This window comes from Electrona antarctica, assembly GCF_951216825.1.
Source record: "Electrona antarctica genome assembly, chromosome: 3".
Classification (NCBI taxonomy): domain Eukaryota; kingdom Metazoa; phylum Chordata; class Actinopteri; order Myctophiformes; family Myctophidae; genus Electrona; species Electrona antarctica.
Genome location: NC_136808.1, coordinates 51,825,842 through 51,844,274, shown reverse-complemented (window position 1 = coordinate 51,844,274; position 18,433 = coordinate 51,825,842). Strand labels below are relative to the sequence as shown.

Sequence of the window (18,433 nt, the reverse complement as noted above, 5' to 3'; positions counted from 1 at the left end):
ATCTTCCTCTCTCTATCTTCCTCTCTCTATCTCCCTCTCTCTATCTTCCTCTCTCTATCTCCCTCTCTCTATCTCCCTCTCTCTCTCTTCCTCTCTCTCTATCTCCCTCTCTCTATCTTCCTCTCTCTATCTTCCTCTCTCTCTCTTCCTCTCTCTATCTCCCTCTCTCTATCTCCCTCTCTCTATCTTCCTCTCTCTATCTTCCTCTCTCTATCTTCCTCTCTCTATCTTCCTCTCTCTATCTCCCTCTCTCTATCTTCCTCTCTCTCTCTCCCTCTCTCTATCTTCCTCTCTCTATCTCCCTCTCTCTATCTTCCTTTCTATCGTCCTCTCTCTATCTTCCTCTCTCTATCTCTATCTTCCTCTCTCTATCTTCCTCTCTCTATCTTCCTCTCTCTATCTTCCTCTCTCTCTCAGGCCTGTGCTGTTCCAACGCAATATGCAATTACAACTATCCAAACCGATGTCAATAATTGTTTTGGGATTGCATGCGATTATGAATTATGGAAGATTCTGCAAAGAAGTTTGAATTACTTCAAATAAATTCTCCTTTACTTTGAATTAAAAAGATTACAGGTTGTAATCTTTACTGCAATTTTATGATTGTAAAAAGAAAAATACAGGTTGCAGATCTATCTATTTTAGGGGAAATGTAGAGCTCTACAAAGGAATGGTTTTCAGGATGAACCCATCATCTGGAGGGACTATTGCTCTGTGATTGGCAAGTTTGTTGTTATGCCAACCGGACCCGTGGGTTAGTGGGATGCTTATGTTTATGTAGGGAGACCCACTGTGATTGACAGTTCTTCCTTACTAGAGTTTTTGAGTGTTGCAACCACTCCCTTACGGAGCTATGTGTGTGGGTGGGTGGGTGGCTGGCTGGGTGGGTGGGTGGGTGCGTCTGAGCACGAAAACAGCATGGTTGTTTTTCACCACCTGTGTGCAACCTAACACACACACAAACACACACGCACATATTAACTGTATATATGGTGATTTCAGCTGTACCAGTACAGTACAGTGACAGTACAGTACAGTAGAGGGTACAGTAGAGGGACCCCCACACGGTAACTCCACTCACTTCACACGGGTGTGATTTTGTAACTATGCCTAACCTCAGTAAAACTATGCCTAAACCTAATCTTAACCTCACAAAAACTCAAACCTAAGCATTTTTGAGTGGTGTAAACCACTCCTACAACTGGCTTTTTTGTGCAGAAAAAATGAGCATGGTTGCTATGTTCACCCTGTTGTAATGACGTAATGAAATCACACCCGGGTGAACAGGGTGAACATAGCAACCATGCTCATTTTTTCTGCACAAAAAAGCCAGGTAATGAAATCACACCCGGGTGTGATTTCATTACGTCAGACATGATTTCATTACGTCAGACAGACCTTACACCACTCAGTTCACACGGGTGTGATTTTTTTAAGAGTAGCCAATTATTTTTGCCCCCTTTTTCTCTCCAATTTAGTCGTCATGCCAATTAATTCCTCCCCACACACACGTCTGTGTTGTCACTGCTGTGTTGTATCCTATACGGACTCACCTGCCAGCGAGGAGCCCCCACCGGGAGGACGTAGAGCCTTCGTCAAAGTTCGTCCTATTCCTCCCGCCGGGCCCAACACTCACCGCCGACAGGTGGCGCCCCGCCCCGCCCCCAGCCCATCAGTCAGTAGGAGTACATGACCCTCCCCGCCCTGTAACTCCATCAGTCCATAGGAGTACATGCAATGATAATTATCACCCTCCCCGCCCTGTAACTTCATCAGTCCATAGGAGTACATGACCCTCCCCACCCTGTAACTTCATCAGTCCATAGGAGTACATGCAATGATACAGTTGGGTGCCACCGATATTGTCCCTTATCATTTGACCCATTTAGGCCTGACCTCAAAATTTAAAAAAATCCTTCTAAATCCTCCAGTTTTCTGAAATAAATATTTTCACGATTTTTCAAAAATAGCAGACCTACAAGCTCGTAGCGCGCCACTCGGTGGCGCGCTATGAGCTTGTAGATCTGCTATTTTTCAATAGCTAAATTATAACAATGTTTAAAACACCAAAAGGGGTTCCCGCCCAAAATGGGTTAACTGTCCTTTTGCGCAGATCACGCAAACCTCAGCAAAAAGAAAAGGACAATATCGATGGCCTCCAACTGTAATTATCACCCTCCCCGCCCTGTCACTTCATCAGTCCATAGGAGTACATGCAATGATAATTATCACCCTCCCCGCCCTGTAACTTCATCAGTCCATAGGAGTACATGCAATGATAATTATCACCCTCCCCGCCCTGTAACTTCATCAGTCCATAGGAGTACATGCAATGATAATTATCACCCTCCCCGCCCTGTAACTTCATCAGTCCATAGGAGTACATGCAATGATAATTATCACCCTCCCCGCCCTGTAACTTCATCAGTCCATAGGAGTACATGCAATGATAATTATCACCCTCCCCGCCCTGTAACTTCATCAGTCCATAGGAGTACATGCAATGATAATTATCACCCTCCCCGCCCTGTAACTTCATCAGTCCATAGGAGTACATGCAATGATAATTATCACCCTCCCCGCCCTGTAACTTCATCAGTCCATAGGAGTACATGCAATGATAATTATCACCCTCCCCGCCCCAGCCCATCAGTCCATAGGAGTACATGCAATGATAATTATCACCCTCCCCGCCCCAGCCCATCAGTCCATAGGAGTACATGCAATGATAATTATCACCCTCCCCGCCCCAGCCCATCAGTCCATAGGAGTACATGCAATGATAATTATCACCCTCCCCGCCCTGTAACTTCATCAGTCCATAGGAGTACATGCAATGATAATTATCACCCTCCCCGCCCCAGCCCATCAGTCCATAGGAGTACATGCAATGATAATTATCACCCTCCCCGCCCCAGCCCATCAGTCCATAGGAGTACATGCAATGATAATTATCACCCTCCCCGCCCCAGCCCATCAGTCCATAGGAGTACATGCAATGATAATTATCACCCTCCCCGCCCCATGGCTGAGGGAAGTAGGGGTGCTGGGGGGGCTGTAGCACCCCCTCCCCCCAGGCACAGCCCCCCCTCGAACAGGAGGGGAAGAAAAAAAAAGAGATAGGCCAGGCCTAATAAATATGCTGTATCACAGTATTGGCACCTTATCTTGGTTAATTGCCTGTGTCAGTTCGTTCATATAACTTGCGTGTGGAGAGGGAAAGTAAAGGCCACGTTTGCGCGTGAAAATGCACACAAATGCGCGTGCATGATGCGCGTGCACGCGCATTTTTGCGGCGCGCGCTATGCGCGCGCACCCCCTACTAGACGCTCAGCCCCTGCGAGTGTAAAGTACTTCCCGCGGGCCTGCCCCGCCCTGTAACTTCATCAGTCCATAGGAGTACATGCAATGATAATTATCACCCTCCCCGCCCTGTAACTTCATCAGTCCATAGGAGTACATGCAATGATAATTATCACCCTCCCCGCCCTGTAACTTCATCAGTCCATAGGAGTACATGCAATGATAATTATCACCCTCCCCGCCCTGTAACTTCATCAGTCCATAGGAGTACATGCAATGATAATTATCACCCTCCCCGCCCTGTAACTTCATCAGTCCATAGGAGTACATGCAATGATAATTATCACCCTCCCTGCCCTGTAACTTCATCAGTCCATAGGAGTACATGCAATGATAATTATCACCCTCCCCGCCCTGTAACTTCATCAGTCCATAGGAGTACATGCAATGATAATTATCACCCTCCCTGCCCTGTAACTTCATCAGTCCATAGGAGTACATGCAATGATAATTATCACCCTCCCCGCCCTGTAACTTCATCAGTCCATAGGAGTACATGCAATGATAATTATCACCCTCCCCGCCCTGTAACTTCATCAGTCCATAGGAGTACATGCAATGATAATTATCACCCTCCCCGCCCTGTAACTTCATCAGTCCATAGGAGTACATGCAATGATAATTATCACCCTCCCCGCCCTGTAACTTCATCAGTCCATAGGAGTACATGCAATGATAATTATCACCCTCCCCGCCCTGTAACTTCATCAGTCCATAGGAGTACATGCAATGATAATTATCACCCTCCCCGCCCTGTAACTTCATCAGTCCATAGGAGTACATGCAATGATAATTATCACCCTCCCCGCCCTGTAACTTCATCAGTCCATAGGAGTACATGCAATGATAATTATCACCCTCCCCGCCCTGTAACTTCATCAGTCCATAGGAGTACATGCAATGATAATTATCACCCTCCCCGCCCTGTAACTTCATCAGTCCATAGGAGTACATGCAATGATAATTATCACCCTCCCCACCCTGTAACTTCATCAGTCCATAGGAGTACATGCAATGATAATTATCACCCTCCCCACCCTGTAACTTCATCAGTCCATAGGAGTACATGCAATGATAATTATCACCCTCCCCGCCCTGTAACTTCATCAGTCCATAGGAGTACATGCAATGATAATTATCACCCTCCCCGCCCTGTAACTTCATCAGTCCATAGGAGTACATGCAATGATAATTATCACCCTCCCCGCCCTGTAACTTCATCAGTCCATAGGAGTACATGCAATGATAATTATCACCCTCCCCGCCCTGTAACTTCATCAGTCCATAGGAGTACATGCAATGATAATTATCACCCTCCCCACCCTGTAACTTCATCAGTCCATAGGAGTACATGCAATGATAATTATCACCCTCCCCGCCCTGTAACTTCATCAGTCCATAGGAGTACATGCAATGATAATTATCACCCTCCCCACCCTGTAACTTCATCAGTCCATAGGAGTACATGCAATGATAATTATCACCCTCCCCGCCCCGCCCTTCATCAGTCAGTGACTGATGAAGTTACATCAATTTAACCCATTTAGGCCTGATGTCGGAATAAGAAAAACGTTCGCTCTGAAAGAATATATATTCAAAGATTTGTGCCGCATTTTTACGATTTTACAAAATTAGCAGACCTACAAGCTCATAGCGCGCTATGAGCTTTTAGACAATGTCTGCATTCTGTCATTGTCAACACATTATTCATGAACGGGTACTCTTGTGTCAGCATGTGGAGAGAGGGGTTCTACACCCAAAGCATGAGACCAGGCTGAGTTTTCTGCTCTTTCCGGCCCCTTGGTGGCACTGTGGGGCAGGACATGCTCTTGTCTCTCGCCTGACTTTCTGCTTGTCTAGGTGTTGCCAGACTTACTAAAGAGCCGCGCACGTTCTCGGCTGTGCTCAGCTTCTTTTTCCGGGTTTTTAAGACAGCTGGTGGATGGAAATTAAGCTCCACCTCCGCGGACGACTTGCGCGACGGCCAGATTCCCGGAAAGTAAACGCTCTCCTCCGCGCAAGTCTTCCGCGGAGGTGGAGCTTCATTTCCATCCACCAGCTGTCTTAAAAACTCGGAAAATAAGCTGCGGACAGCGTAAGACGTGCGCGGCTGTCGGCCGTTTTGCGCTTAGGTGTGGAAACACTGTGAGTCTGTCTCAGTCTGTGCGTCAGAATTTCGAGGGCCGGGGTTCAGCTTTTTTTTCTTCTTTTTTTTTTACTCTTTCTCACTCTTTCTCTCTCTCTCTCTTTCTCCTTCTCCCCCTCTACACACAAATGAGACACAAAAAACATGCACGCACTCTCACACAGCTCATTAGCGCGCCCCACGTCCATAGCTCTGGCAGAATGTGACCCTGCTTAATTGTGTACCATGCTCATTTGTTCTCCCTGCATGATGTGGCGATTGCTTATTTATTCTCCTCGGGGCTCCTTTTCTGTCTCACATTAAAATGATTGACTTATTTCATTCACTGCACATTTTCTGAGCTTTATTTGATAAGCACATTTCCCTTGGCGATTAAATCCCTCCTATTCCCAATGCTCAAAAGTTGTAATGTTATGGCGAGGCAGATTATTATTCATAGTCGGGATTGTTTCTTCGGCTAATTATCGGGTGTTAGAAAATAATTTTGCATTTTGCGAGTCTGTTTATCCCGGAGGAATTAAGAAGCCACAAAAGGGCAGACATTAACGATGCAGTTGGAATAGCTGAGGAGACCATTGTGTACACAATGCTGGCAGACACGGTCAACAAGGAGCTTTAGAGGGATTGGGAGCGTTGGCCAGAATAAGCAGAGCAAATTTGCATTCGGTTAGAATTTGTCTGGTTGGAGACCTTATTTACGCAAAGCGCCATCAGGCCTTCTTGTCCAATCGGGTAATGAGGGGAGGCTGTGTTTTGACGTGGGAAATGAGCATAACAAGTGATTTCTGCAATGCTCGGCATTGTTAAGCCAGGCTTTCTGCTTCCTCTCCATCTTTCCAGCTAGTCAATCTCCTTTCCTTCCAGCTTCAGTGACCAATAAGGCCCATCTGTCCCAGTGCAGTGTAGGGAGACTAAGGAGCTCAGGAAACAGAAGACAGAGCCATAGCAGAGACAGGCTAGCAGCAGGATACCTGTTTTGTAGCACACTGCTAGGTCAATTCATAGTCAGCAATGCCATTGCCATAAGGAAGAGGCCAGGTGAGTAGCTGAGGCCGAGTTCATTGATGTGGCAAATATGATGAGGTTTGATTTAGTTGTTTCCTCTGTGACAAATACACTAATACAGATTTTAATTTCCAGTGATGTGTGAGTTTGATCTGCCATGAGCATGAGGCCACCGTTGCCTGCATTTGTCTGAATGAGGCGTTGTTGTGTTTTAGATCTCCTCTTGGACAAGGAGGGAGCCCGCAGAGCAGAATGGTCCTGGCTGCCAGCCTCCCTCAGGGAGGGAGCCCGCAGAGCAGAATGGTCCTGCGGCTGCCAGCCTCCCTCAGTAGTGTTTCTTCACATCTGCCAGGTAGTCACATTCACAAGATGACCATGGATGGTTGCTCTGGAGGCCCTAGGAAGAAGAACTTTGTCCTCATGGACCAGTCTCTGAGCTGGGAACTATGCGTGTGGCATGTCATGTCAGCGAGGGTCTCTCAGTGACCACCTGGATAATATTTAGGATAATGATCATGACCTGGTTGCTGAATTTTTACTACGAGCTTGCCGGCAAGAACTGATCTTCAACGCATTGGGACACAACGCGTTGTCATTTGAGATCTGTTGAATGCTTGAATGTATGCATGGGACACGAATGGAAACAAGACTGCAAGGTCTTTCTTCATCTTCAGTGCTGTCCTTTTTGACCAAATGTGCTTGACTGTACCCTGTACCTATACTGTACATTTTATGGTCTACTAAAATTGCCAATCAATCAATAAAAATACCTCTTATCTTAGATAAGAAACCCTGATGTTGGGAACAAACCATCTAGAACTACTGTACGTAAATACTTTTTATATGCACATATTTATAGAGATATTTGTTTTACAGATTTTGGAATATAAAGGTCCTTGCATTTCTTTCTGCGTTTTTTTCACTGTTTTTCCCAATAAAAAACCCACAGCAATCTGCAAGGACTTCTACCTAATGCCTACATTGTACCTATGCCGTCCAGTCTTGTGGCAGCGGTGGCCGAACGGATTGCGGAGCGGTCTTGATACCGGAAGGTCGCCAGTTCGAATCAGCGGTCCGACACGTTAAAACTACCACCGCTGAAGTGCCCTTGAACAAGGCATTGAACCACTACGATGAAATGTTCTGGGGCCTGGCTGGAAACAAGTTCTTGAGCTTAGCCCAGATACCCTGGGTAAATATAGTAATCATTTAATTTCTTTGTTATACTATACTATTCTGATTTAGAATAATCTTTATAGAATATTTTTATTTAATACATAATCGAAGCAATTTGGGTTGAGATGAGTTGGTAGAGATGTTACTTTTGAAATCGTACATGTCAGTATGTTTAACTTGTCTTAAACATACCATTCCTATTGTCATGATTAAAAAAGAAAAGAAAAGGCAAAGACAAGACATGTTTGAATCGGTTTACTTTTACCAGTGAGTCACATACATAATACTGTAGTCCTGGAGCTATAGGAACATACAAGTCCATGTAAGATAAATCTTAACGAACTTGAGATAGACAAGAAATCACAGCTCACATAAAATAATAATAAAGGCATCTAGAACCTAACAAGGGTGTCTTTGTTCTTCCACTCCACCCACCAGAACGCAGGCCTTGTTGCAGCTGTGAGGGCAGCTCAGAGAGTTCCATGCCCACCGGCCTTCAATCACATGGGATGTCTGAGTTTTGACAGTATAAAGTATTTTCTCGAGAACAAAATAAGAGCCCTAAGCAACAGTGGATATGCTGTTAGTAAGCAGTCAGTCCATAGGGACATAGACCAGGCATGGCAGCATTACAGCACACAAACCCATTGGTTAGGAAGAATGGAACAGTGAGTCCACTGTTTGCTGGTGCAATATATTTTTTTTTAATCGTATGATTTTCACATACAGTAGGTAGTACATTGTATCTCATTCCTTTGTGCCACGAAGATGCATTTGAATGAATACAAGATTGAACGGGTCAATAAATGAACAGTGAAACCGTGAATTGGAATTCTGCTCAACAACCTACTTGAAATTATTGATTGCCAAAAGACATCCAAAGCATCACTCCCTCTCATATTGAAACCACAGTAATTGACTCTCGTCTCGTGCTTCTACAGTAATCACAGCTGTTGTCTTTCCTCTGCTCCGGTAATCCGGGTTTTGCATATGCCGTGGTTTGTTACGCTTCCCAACAGTGAGAATTGCTCGAGGGTCCACAGGAGGGTGGAGGTTTGGTTCTGCAGTCTGTAAACATGGAGGGCCAGCTGTATTCTCACCGGCAGCCTTAAGGATTAATTCCAGCCTTACAGGAAGAGGACACCATCGCTTTCTTCCCTGGCTAAATCAATAGGTAACATTCTTCCCAGCATTGCAGTCAATAAGCAACACTTAAAGTGTCTGAGGAAACTAAAGAACGCCAATAATTGTTATTAATGCCTTGGATATCCCCAAGCACTGCATTAAGGTTAATTCTTATCTAACAGATGTTCAGCCATCAAATACAAAAAGTCCTACCCATGTGTTGCAGGCAGTGTTGGGCAAATTAAGCTACATGTAGCTGAGCTAAATGTTTTGCTGTAACTTGTGGTAGCTGAGCTACGTAGCTGAGCTAAATGTTTTGCTGTAACTTGTGGTAGCTGAGCTACGTACCGGAGCAAAATGTTTTGCTGTAACTAGCTGAGCTACGTACCGGAGCAAAATGTTTTGCTGTAACTTGTGGTAGCTGAGCTACGTAGCTGAGCTAAATGTTTTGCTGTAACTAGCTGAGCTACGTACCGGAGCAAAATGTTTTGCTGTAACTTGTGGTAGCTGAGCTACGTAGCTGAGCTAAATGTTTTCCTGTAACTTGTGGTAGCTGAGCTACGTAGCTGAGCTAAATGTTTTGCTGTAGCTGAGCTAAATGTTTTGCTGTAACTTGTGGTAGCTGAGCTACGTAGCTGAGCTAAATGTTTTCCTGTAACTTGTGGTAGCTGAGCTACGTAGCTGAGCTAAATGTTTTGCTGTAGCTGAGCTAAATGTTTTGCTGTAACTTGTGGTAGCTGAGCTACGTAGCTGAGCTAAATGTTTTGCTGTAACTTGTGGTAGCTGAGCTACGTAGCTGAGCTAAATGTTTTGCTGTAGCTGAGCTAAATGTTTTGCTGTAACTTGTGGTAGCTGAGCTACTTTCATATTTGTGTAGGTCTACCTCGCCAGCTACTTTGTGTCTTTGTTGTAGCTTAGCTACAAAAAACAAGCTACAATTAAGCTAAAAATGTGGACAAAATGGATAATGTATATATATATATATATATATATATATATATATATATATATATATATATTAATTTTGATATGTCATTGCTGTGCCAGAACCCCGCTTGAAAAATCAAGTTTTATCCTGTAGTTTTATCCTATAGTTTTATCCAATAGTTTTATCCTGTAGTTTTATCCTGTAGTTTTATCCTATAGTTTTATCCTGTAGTTTTATCCTGTAGTTTTATCCTGTAGTTTTATCCTATAGTTTTATCCTGTAGTTTTATCCTGTAGTTTTATCCTATAGTTTTATCCTGTAGTTTTATCCTGTAGTTTTATCCTGTAGTTTTATCATGTAGTTTTATCCTGTAGTTTTATCCTGTAGTTTTATCCTGTAGTTTTATCCTGTAGTTGTATCATGTAGTTTTATCATGTAGTTTTATCCTGTAGTTTTGATTCAAAAACATGTATCATGTTTCAAAATCAAAAATGTATCAATCAACAAAAAAAAATTCTAAATGTTTTATCCCACATTTTTTCTAAATGTTTTATCCCACATTTTTTTCTAAATGTTTTATCCCACATTTTTATCCCACATTTTTTTCTAAATGTTTTAACCCACATTTTTTTCTAAATGTTTTATCCCACATTTTTATCAAAATTCTGCCACTGCTGTCTTAATTGGATAGGTTCGGAGATAATGTGTACCGGTTTCTGTGGGATTTGGGCAAAATCTGTAGGTGGAGGAGCAAAAAGTGTGTTTTGGAGAAAATTCAAAATGGCGGAAAATCTATCCTAACGGAAATGGCACACAAGCAACCCCAGTGCCTCCCCAGACAGTGCCCCCCCCCCCAAGTGGCCCCCCCAGTGCCCCCCTCAGTGCCTCCCCAGACAGTGCCCCGCCAGTGTCCCCCCAGTGCCTCCCCAGAAAGTCCCCCCCCAGTGCCTCCCCAGACAGTGTCCCCCCAGTGCCTCCTCAGACAGTGCCCCCCCAAGTTCCCCCACAGTGCCCCCCCCCAGTGTCCCCCCAGTGCCTCCCCAGAAAGTCCCCCCCCCCAGTGCCTCCCCAGACAGTGTCCCCCCTGTGCCTCCTCAGACAGTGCCCCCCCAAGTTCCCCCACAGTGCCCCCCCCCCAGTGTCCCCCCAGTGCCTCCCCAGACATAAATAATAAAGTATAGTACTATATAATAAATAATAAAGTATAGTCCTATAGTACTATATAATAAATAATAAAGTATAGTACTATATAATAACTAATAAAGTATAGTCCTATAGTACCAGTGTTGGGTGTAACGGAGCTATTAATAACGGTGTTATGTAAGGGACTACTTTTATTGGTAACGGAATAAAGTAAGTAGTTAGTTTTGCAATTTAGTAGTTAGTTACCTAGTTACTTTTCCAAAACAGTAATCTCGTTACTATAATGTGTCCCTGTTCATTTTGTGTGCAAGATTTAAAAAGAATAATGCCCCGACTGCCCACGGAGTCTATTTCTCCTGCCTTCTGTGTGATTTATCTTCCCAAGCCCCAACACGCAGCTCATAGTATAGAGACACACAGGGACTACAAATTTCACACCCCCAAATGAGACAGCGGCCCCACTTCTGGTCCGTTTCAACTGTGTACTGCAGCTGCCAATACAATCCCTATGAGAGGCATCATGAAATACCCTAATTTCACTGGTTCATTACTGAGGCTATAGCGATTTTTTTGTGTGTTCTAATAAAGTGTCCCATATGTTTGATTTGTCCTTTTCAATGTCACATACCTGCCATCTCAATATACATCCTACAATGTACTATAATATACGCCATCAGTTTGTGAAAAGTGCTAGCATTGTAAATCTCAAGTAAAAGTGGTCGCACGGTATATACGTCACGGTTGCATCCCTTGAGGTTTTCAATACCCAGATATATTTTGTTGTATTTCGTTTTATATGCTATGTATTTGTTGAAAATGATCTAAACAGGTAGTTTCGTCGCGTTTGGGCATTTCTAGCGATGAAAGGTCGCTAGAAAGGTCAAAACGCCACGATGCGCTTTTTTCATCGCTAGAAAGGTCAAAATGCCACGATGCGCTTTTTTCATCGCTAGAAAGGTCAAAACGCCACGATGCGCTTTTTTCATCGCTAGAAAGGTCAAAACGCCACGATGCGCTTTTTTCATCGCTAGAAAGGTCAAAACGCCACGATGCGCTTTTTTCACCTTTTGACCTTTGCCCTTTTGACCTTTCACCTTTTGACCTTTGACCTTTCAATCGCTAGAAAGGTCAAAACGCCACAATGCGCTTTTTTCATAGTTTTTCGCTAGAAAGGTCAACGCCACAATGCGCTTTTTTCATCGCTAGAAAGGTCAAAACGTGACGATGCACTTTTTTCACCTTTTGACTTTTGACCTTTTGACCTTTTGACCTTTTGACCTTTGACCTTTTGACCTTTGACCTTTCATCGCTAGAAAGGTCAAAACTTTTTTCAGCATTTTTCGCTAGAAAGGTCAAAACGCCACGATGCGCTTTTTTCATCGCTAGAAAGGTCAAAATGCCACGATGCGCTTTTTTCACCTTTTGACCTTTGATCTTTTGACCTTTCACCTTTTGACCTTTGACCTTTCATCGCTAGAAAGGTCAACGCCACGATGCGCTTTTTTCATCGCTAGAAAGGTCAAAACGCCACGATGCGCTTTTTCCACCTTTTGACCTTTGACCCTTTGACCTTTCACCTTTTGACCTTTTGACCTTTCACCTTTTGACCTTTGACCTTTCATCGCTAGAAAGGTCAAAACGCCACGATGCGCTTTTTTCATCGCTAGAAAGGTCAAAACGCCACGATGCGCTTTTTTCATAGCTAGAAAGGTCAATACGCCACGATGCGCTTTTTTCACATTTTGACCTTTGACCTTTTGACCTTTCACCTTTGACCTTTCATCGCTGGAAAGGTCAAAACTTTTTTCATAATTTTTCGCTAGAAAGGTCAAAACGTCACGATGCGCTTTTTTCATCATTTTTCACTAGAAAGGTCAAACGCCACGATGCGCTTTTTTCACCTTTTGACCTTTCACCTTTTGACCTTTCACCTTTTGACCTTTGACCTTTCATCGCTGGAAAGGTCAACTTTTTTCATCATTTTTCGCTAGAAAGGTCAAAACGCCACGATGCGCTTTTTTCATCGCTAGAAAGGTCAAAACGCCACGATGCGCTTTTTTCATCGCTAGAAAGGTCAAAACGCCACAATGCGCTTTTTTCACATTTGGATAAAATCTAAGAGTGATTGGATTAGACTTCCTTCAAGTACATGGCGAATGCACTCATTCCTTGCAATGTACTTACATACACTTACATATGTTGCGACCTTCGGTCGCAACATATGTAAGTACATTGCACTGAAGTCCCCAGGTCCCCCCAGTCGAGCTTGTACCTGTAACTTGGGGGAAGTCTATTATAATTATTACTGATTCTCCAGTAGAGACATGTTGCCTCTACAAAAACCACACTACAAATGAAAGAAACCAGAACAAGAGAACACACACCCATTGATTCTGATTGGACGGAATGAAACAATGGCCAAGTAAACCACACCCATCAACAAAGCTAATTGGCTGAAGGACTATGAGTCACGCCCACCATTAGGAACACATAAAACCAGGGCTCCAGCACAACTAATCATTCTTCTAACAGAATCTTGCCTGAGGAAGGACCAACCAGTCCGAAACGTCGCTATAGCATGCATCAGATGAACTACCCGAGAGACCACTGCCGAACCACCGGAGAAGCATGGCCTGAGGACAGGCCTCGCTTCCGAGGAGACCCTCCACCTGGACGATGGCCTGGAAACAGGCTACATCACCAGGAGAGACCCAACACCCAACCGCCTGAAGACAGGCCACAATTCCACCGGAGACTGGATGAGCCTTGGATGAACAACAGACCTCAAGATCGGAGGCCTGTATCCCCACCAAGACTCAGAGAGAGATCTCACCAACAGTCCCAGGGAATTCCAAACAACCAACCGCCTGAAGACAGGCCACAGGTCCACCGGCGACGGACCGAGCCTTGGATGAACAACAGACCGCGAGACCAGCGGCCTGTACATCAACCAAGAGTCGGAGAGAGACCTCACCACCAGACCCAATCGGGTACAGTAAGATACAACACACACACCTACACACACACACACCACACAGAAAGAGGTGACTTCTTAAAAGCCATCAGGACCATGAACAAATTGATCATAAGTACACACCATCTGCAGAATGTAAATTCTTCTAGCAGACCACCAGCGAGTATAGCAAGGAAAACACTTGAACTCATCAATTTGATAAAACCAGCTCAACCAACAGCTAAAACTACCCTACTACTCGAAGGGATATCCAGACACTGGTGCCACACAATAATCTTAGCCCTAGAAGAACACTACACTACACTCCTAAACACAACCAAACAAGAGTTAACAGAGAGCTTAACAGAGGACGAGGAGAAAAAAGCCTTCACCATAGCAATCAGATGGGCTAGAAAAAACTTAGGGAAGAGACTAAAACAATTGGAGATAAACAAAGCTCAACAGATAATCACACAGCTAAGAACAAATAGAACTGCAATAGCTGCCCCTCCCCCTCCTGCTGTTGTTTCTCTGCATGCCCCCAATTCCATCTCTCCTCCCACTATTCCTGTTATGCATGTTTCCACTCCCCCTCCTCCTGCCCCATCTGTATGGACGATCCCCCATTGTCCTCCACCCGTACCCTCCCCTTGTGTATCCACTGCCCCTCCCTCTCCTCCTTCACTGTCCTCCACCCTCTCTACCCCAGTTGTATGTATCCCCTTTCTCCGCCCAGCCCTTCTACCTACCCCCCCTACCTCCCAACCCCGTACAGGGACAACAACACCGGGAGCAAGACCAAAGGTACAAACAACAGTAGTACAGGTCCTCCCAAGAAGGGACCTATCACAAGAAGACTTTCCCCACCTGGCCGCACCAATACAGAAGAGCCCACCACAGAGGCAAACACGAAGTAAACAAGACCCACCCCAGGGGGCCAATCCAAATGGCACACCACAACCCCAGAGGGCTGACCGCAGCCGGACGGAACCAACAACACAGGAGAACACCACACAGAACCAGACCCAGGGCACAGAAGGAGATAGAATAGACCCAAGTAGGACCACTACAGACCCAGGAGAGAACCTGGAACAGGGAATAGATGAACCAGAGAAAGATGAACCAAGGATCCCAGGGAAAGTATACAGACACATCAACACGAAGGAAAAGAACACACTTTGGAGACTATACCCAAAGAAAAGCCTCATCGTAGGGGATTCGAACCTGGACAACATCCCACCCTTCGGACGAACGGATCTACAAGTGGATTGCTACCCAGGAATGACATTCCAACATGCAAAGACCCTACTAGAGAAAACACCAAAGAACACCACGGTAGCACATTGCATCCTGTCGGTTGGGATAAACAACAAGGGCCACGCTACCGCTTCAGCACAGAAGTCGATGAGATCGAGCATCGTAGCAGCACAGAACGCCTTTCCAGCCGCAAGTATCCATGTCCCTTTAATCAATTTCTCAAATGACCTCCCAGCAAAGGATAGGCATAACTTAAGAGATTTAAATCGCGTTATTGCAAAACAAAATTTCCTCCCGAAATTGGATGAACGGGATTTTAAAGTGGTTCATGATAACATACATTGGAAAACAGAGACAGGCAAAGCAATGCTTGAAAATTGGCTCCTTAGTTTAAACTAATTGAGCCCATAAACCAAGAAAGGAGGGGGGGGAAGTCAAACATAATTAATCTGTCCCATTACTTCCAGCCGGATCAACATCAGACCGAACTGCTGGAAAAGGGACTTTCATTTGTCCCGACCCTAGACATCTACAAACAACAAACCAACAGATTAAAGAAGGACCTCTCCCAGTATCACCGCAGACTGAAACTAGCTACACACTTTAGAATGGACCAGGGGAGGGAAATACCACCCTTCCAGCCAGGATCAAACTGGGAACCTGCAGACGCTGTGCTCCCACAGAGCCTGAAACAACTGATCCAGGACGACACAAACACGGTAAGACACATACCAGGACACCTTAAGGAGAAAGATAACCTCACAACAGAACAAGCTAAAGCACTGAGGGAACTAGCCAACAACCAACAGATTGTAATCAAGCCAGCAGATAAAGGCTCCTGTATAGTAATAATGGACAGACACCAATACCTGTTTGAAGGGGAGAGACAGCTCAGCAATCAGGATCATTATAGGCAATTAGACAGACCAATTTACAAACAAACTGCTGTAAAGGCCAAAGCCATCATAAAAAGACTGAGGGAAAAGAAGCACATAAACGCCAAACAACAACAATATTTGCTCGGACAGGACACTCCACGAGCGAGGATATTTTATCTTTTGCCAAAAATCCACAAGAGCCCGGATTCATGGACAATACCATACGAAATACCGCCGGGGAGACCAATTGTGTCTGACTGTGGCAGTGAGACCTATCAGACAGCAGAGTATATTGAACACTTCCTGAACCCACTGTCAATAAGACACCCCAGTTTTATAAAAGACACTTACGATTTTGTAGGCAAAATCAAAGCAATAGTAGTACCAAAAGAAGCCTTTCTGTTTTCGATAGATATAGACAGCCTCTACACAAACATTGAGACGACAGCAGGGCTACAAGCAGTCAAGGAAGTTTTCAGTAAATACCCAGACACAAATCGACCAGAGGAGGAATTACTCCAATTGTTAGACTTAAATCTAACCAGGAATGATTTTTCCTTCAATAACAAGTTATATCTACAAACCAAAGGGACGGCCATGGGAAAGAGGTTTGCACCATCTTATGCAAACATTTACATGAGCATATGGGAACAGACAGCCCTAGAAAAATGCAGACTAAAACCAACACATTACTATAGATTTCTGGATGATATCTTTGGAATATGGGAACATAGCAAAGAAGAATTCCAGGCATTTATTGATGTGTTAAATAGCCATCATAGATCCATAACGATAAAATATGTGACACACACGGAAAGTATTGACTTTCTTGATGTCACAATCTTCAAGGGCCCAAACTTCAACACAAACGGGAAATTAGACTTAAAAGTATTCTTTAAGGAAACAGACACTCACGCCTTACTACACAAAACGTCATTCCACCCACCACACTCGTACACAGGTATAGTCAAATCACAACTGCTGCGATTCCATAGGATTTGCACGCAAGGAAGTGATTTCAAAATAGCCTGTAAAACGCTATTTAATGCTCTCAGACTACGAGGTTACACCAGGACATTCCTACGGAAAGCTCACAATACCTTCTTAGAGGTAAGAGTACGGGATCAAGGCCCAAAAATAGCCATAGTAACCAGTTATTCAACACAGAGCAGACTAGCCAACAACAGATTAAAAAGGAATTTTGAGAACCGAACAGATGATCTTCTAAAGGAATATAAAATAATATCAGCCTACAGAAAAAACAAAAATCTTAAAGACTATCTGGTACAGAGCAAGCTAAAAGGAATCAACACACCAGCACGCCAGAGACCAGAATACTTCAAACCCAAACAAATAGTTAAAAATAGAACTACAAAACGTGTGCTGGAGATTAAACAACAGATAACAGCCAGCACCAGCAACTGTATTTATTTAATCACATGTGAAAAATGTGGCTTACAATATGTCGGAGAAACGAGTAAAACAATAGCTGCAAGGCTGAGACAACACAGGTACAATATTAACAATGCAAAAAAGACAACTACAAGGATTGTCCAACATTTCATGGCACATGGCATTGCAGATCTAAAAGTGTCTGGACTCCAACACAATCCCAACTGGACAGTAGGACAAAGACGTTTTAATGAAAGACAGTGGATCAAGAACCTCAACACGGATTTTCCTGGAGGTTTAAACATGCCAAAAAATTAGACAAGTTGTTTTGATTTTGTACCAAAACTCCACAGACACATAGACAAAGCCAACACTCAATGGAAATCAGACTTTGAATAGGGGACACATTAGCACATTCCAAATCAACCTGGGACAAGAAACAAAGAGGTGTCACTGACACCAAATGGGCCATTAGACACCCAGGGAACAAAAGAGAAACACATGTAAATTTTTCTTTTTTGAAATGGAGCCATGGGGTGAATTAACCCCAATAAGGCTAAATAAACCAAAAATCCTACAACAATAGGGTAAATTTAAACTCAGGGTTAACTGGATAAAATCTAAGAGTGATTGGATTAGACTTCCTTCAAGTACATGGCGAATGCACTCATTCCTTGCAATGTACTTACATACACTTACATATGTTGCGACCTTCGGTCGCAACATATGTAAGTACATTGCACTGAAGTCCCCAGGTCCCCCCAGTGCCTCCCCAGACATAAATAATAAAGTATAGTACTATATAATAAATAATAAAGTATAGTCCTATAGTACTATATAATAAATAATAAAGTATAGTACTATATAATAACTAATAAAGTATAGTCCTATAGTACCAGTGTTGGGTGTAACGGAGCTATTAATAACGGTGTTATGTAAGGGACTACTTTTATTGGTAACGGAATAAAGTAAGTAGTTAGTTTTGCAATTTAGTAGTTAGTTACCTAGTTACTTTTCCAAAACAGTAATCTCGTTACTATAATGTGTCCCTGTTCATTTTGTGTGCA

The 18,433-nt window shown here is 43.8% G+C and overlaps 1 protein-coding gene across 1 annotated transcript in view; it reads left to right on the top strand.

Moving 5' to 3' along the window:
- pmfbp1 (polyamine modulated factor 1 binding protein 1) overlaps positions 1–7,414 on the top strand; it is a gene marked incomplete at its 5' end in the record, with an annotated part of 46,004 nt that extends 38,590 nt beyond the window's left edge. Inside the window, one exon of the mRNA XM_079496401.1 lies at positions 6,730–7,414. Within this exon, the coding sequence (XP_079352527.1) occupies positions 6,730–7,000 (271 nt within the window). The 3' untranslated portion in view covers positions 7,001–7,414. The remainder of the gene's footprint in view (positions 1–6,729) is intronic.
- Positions 7,415–18,433: the final 11,019 nt, after the last annotated feature.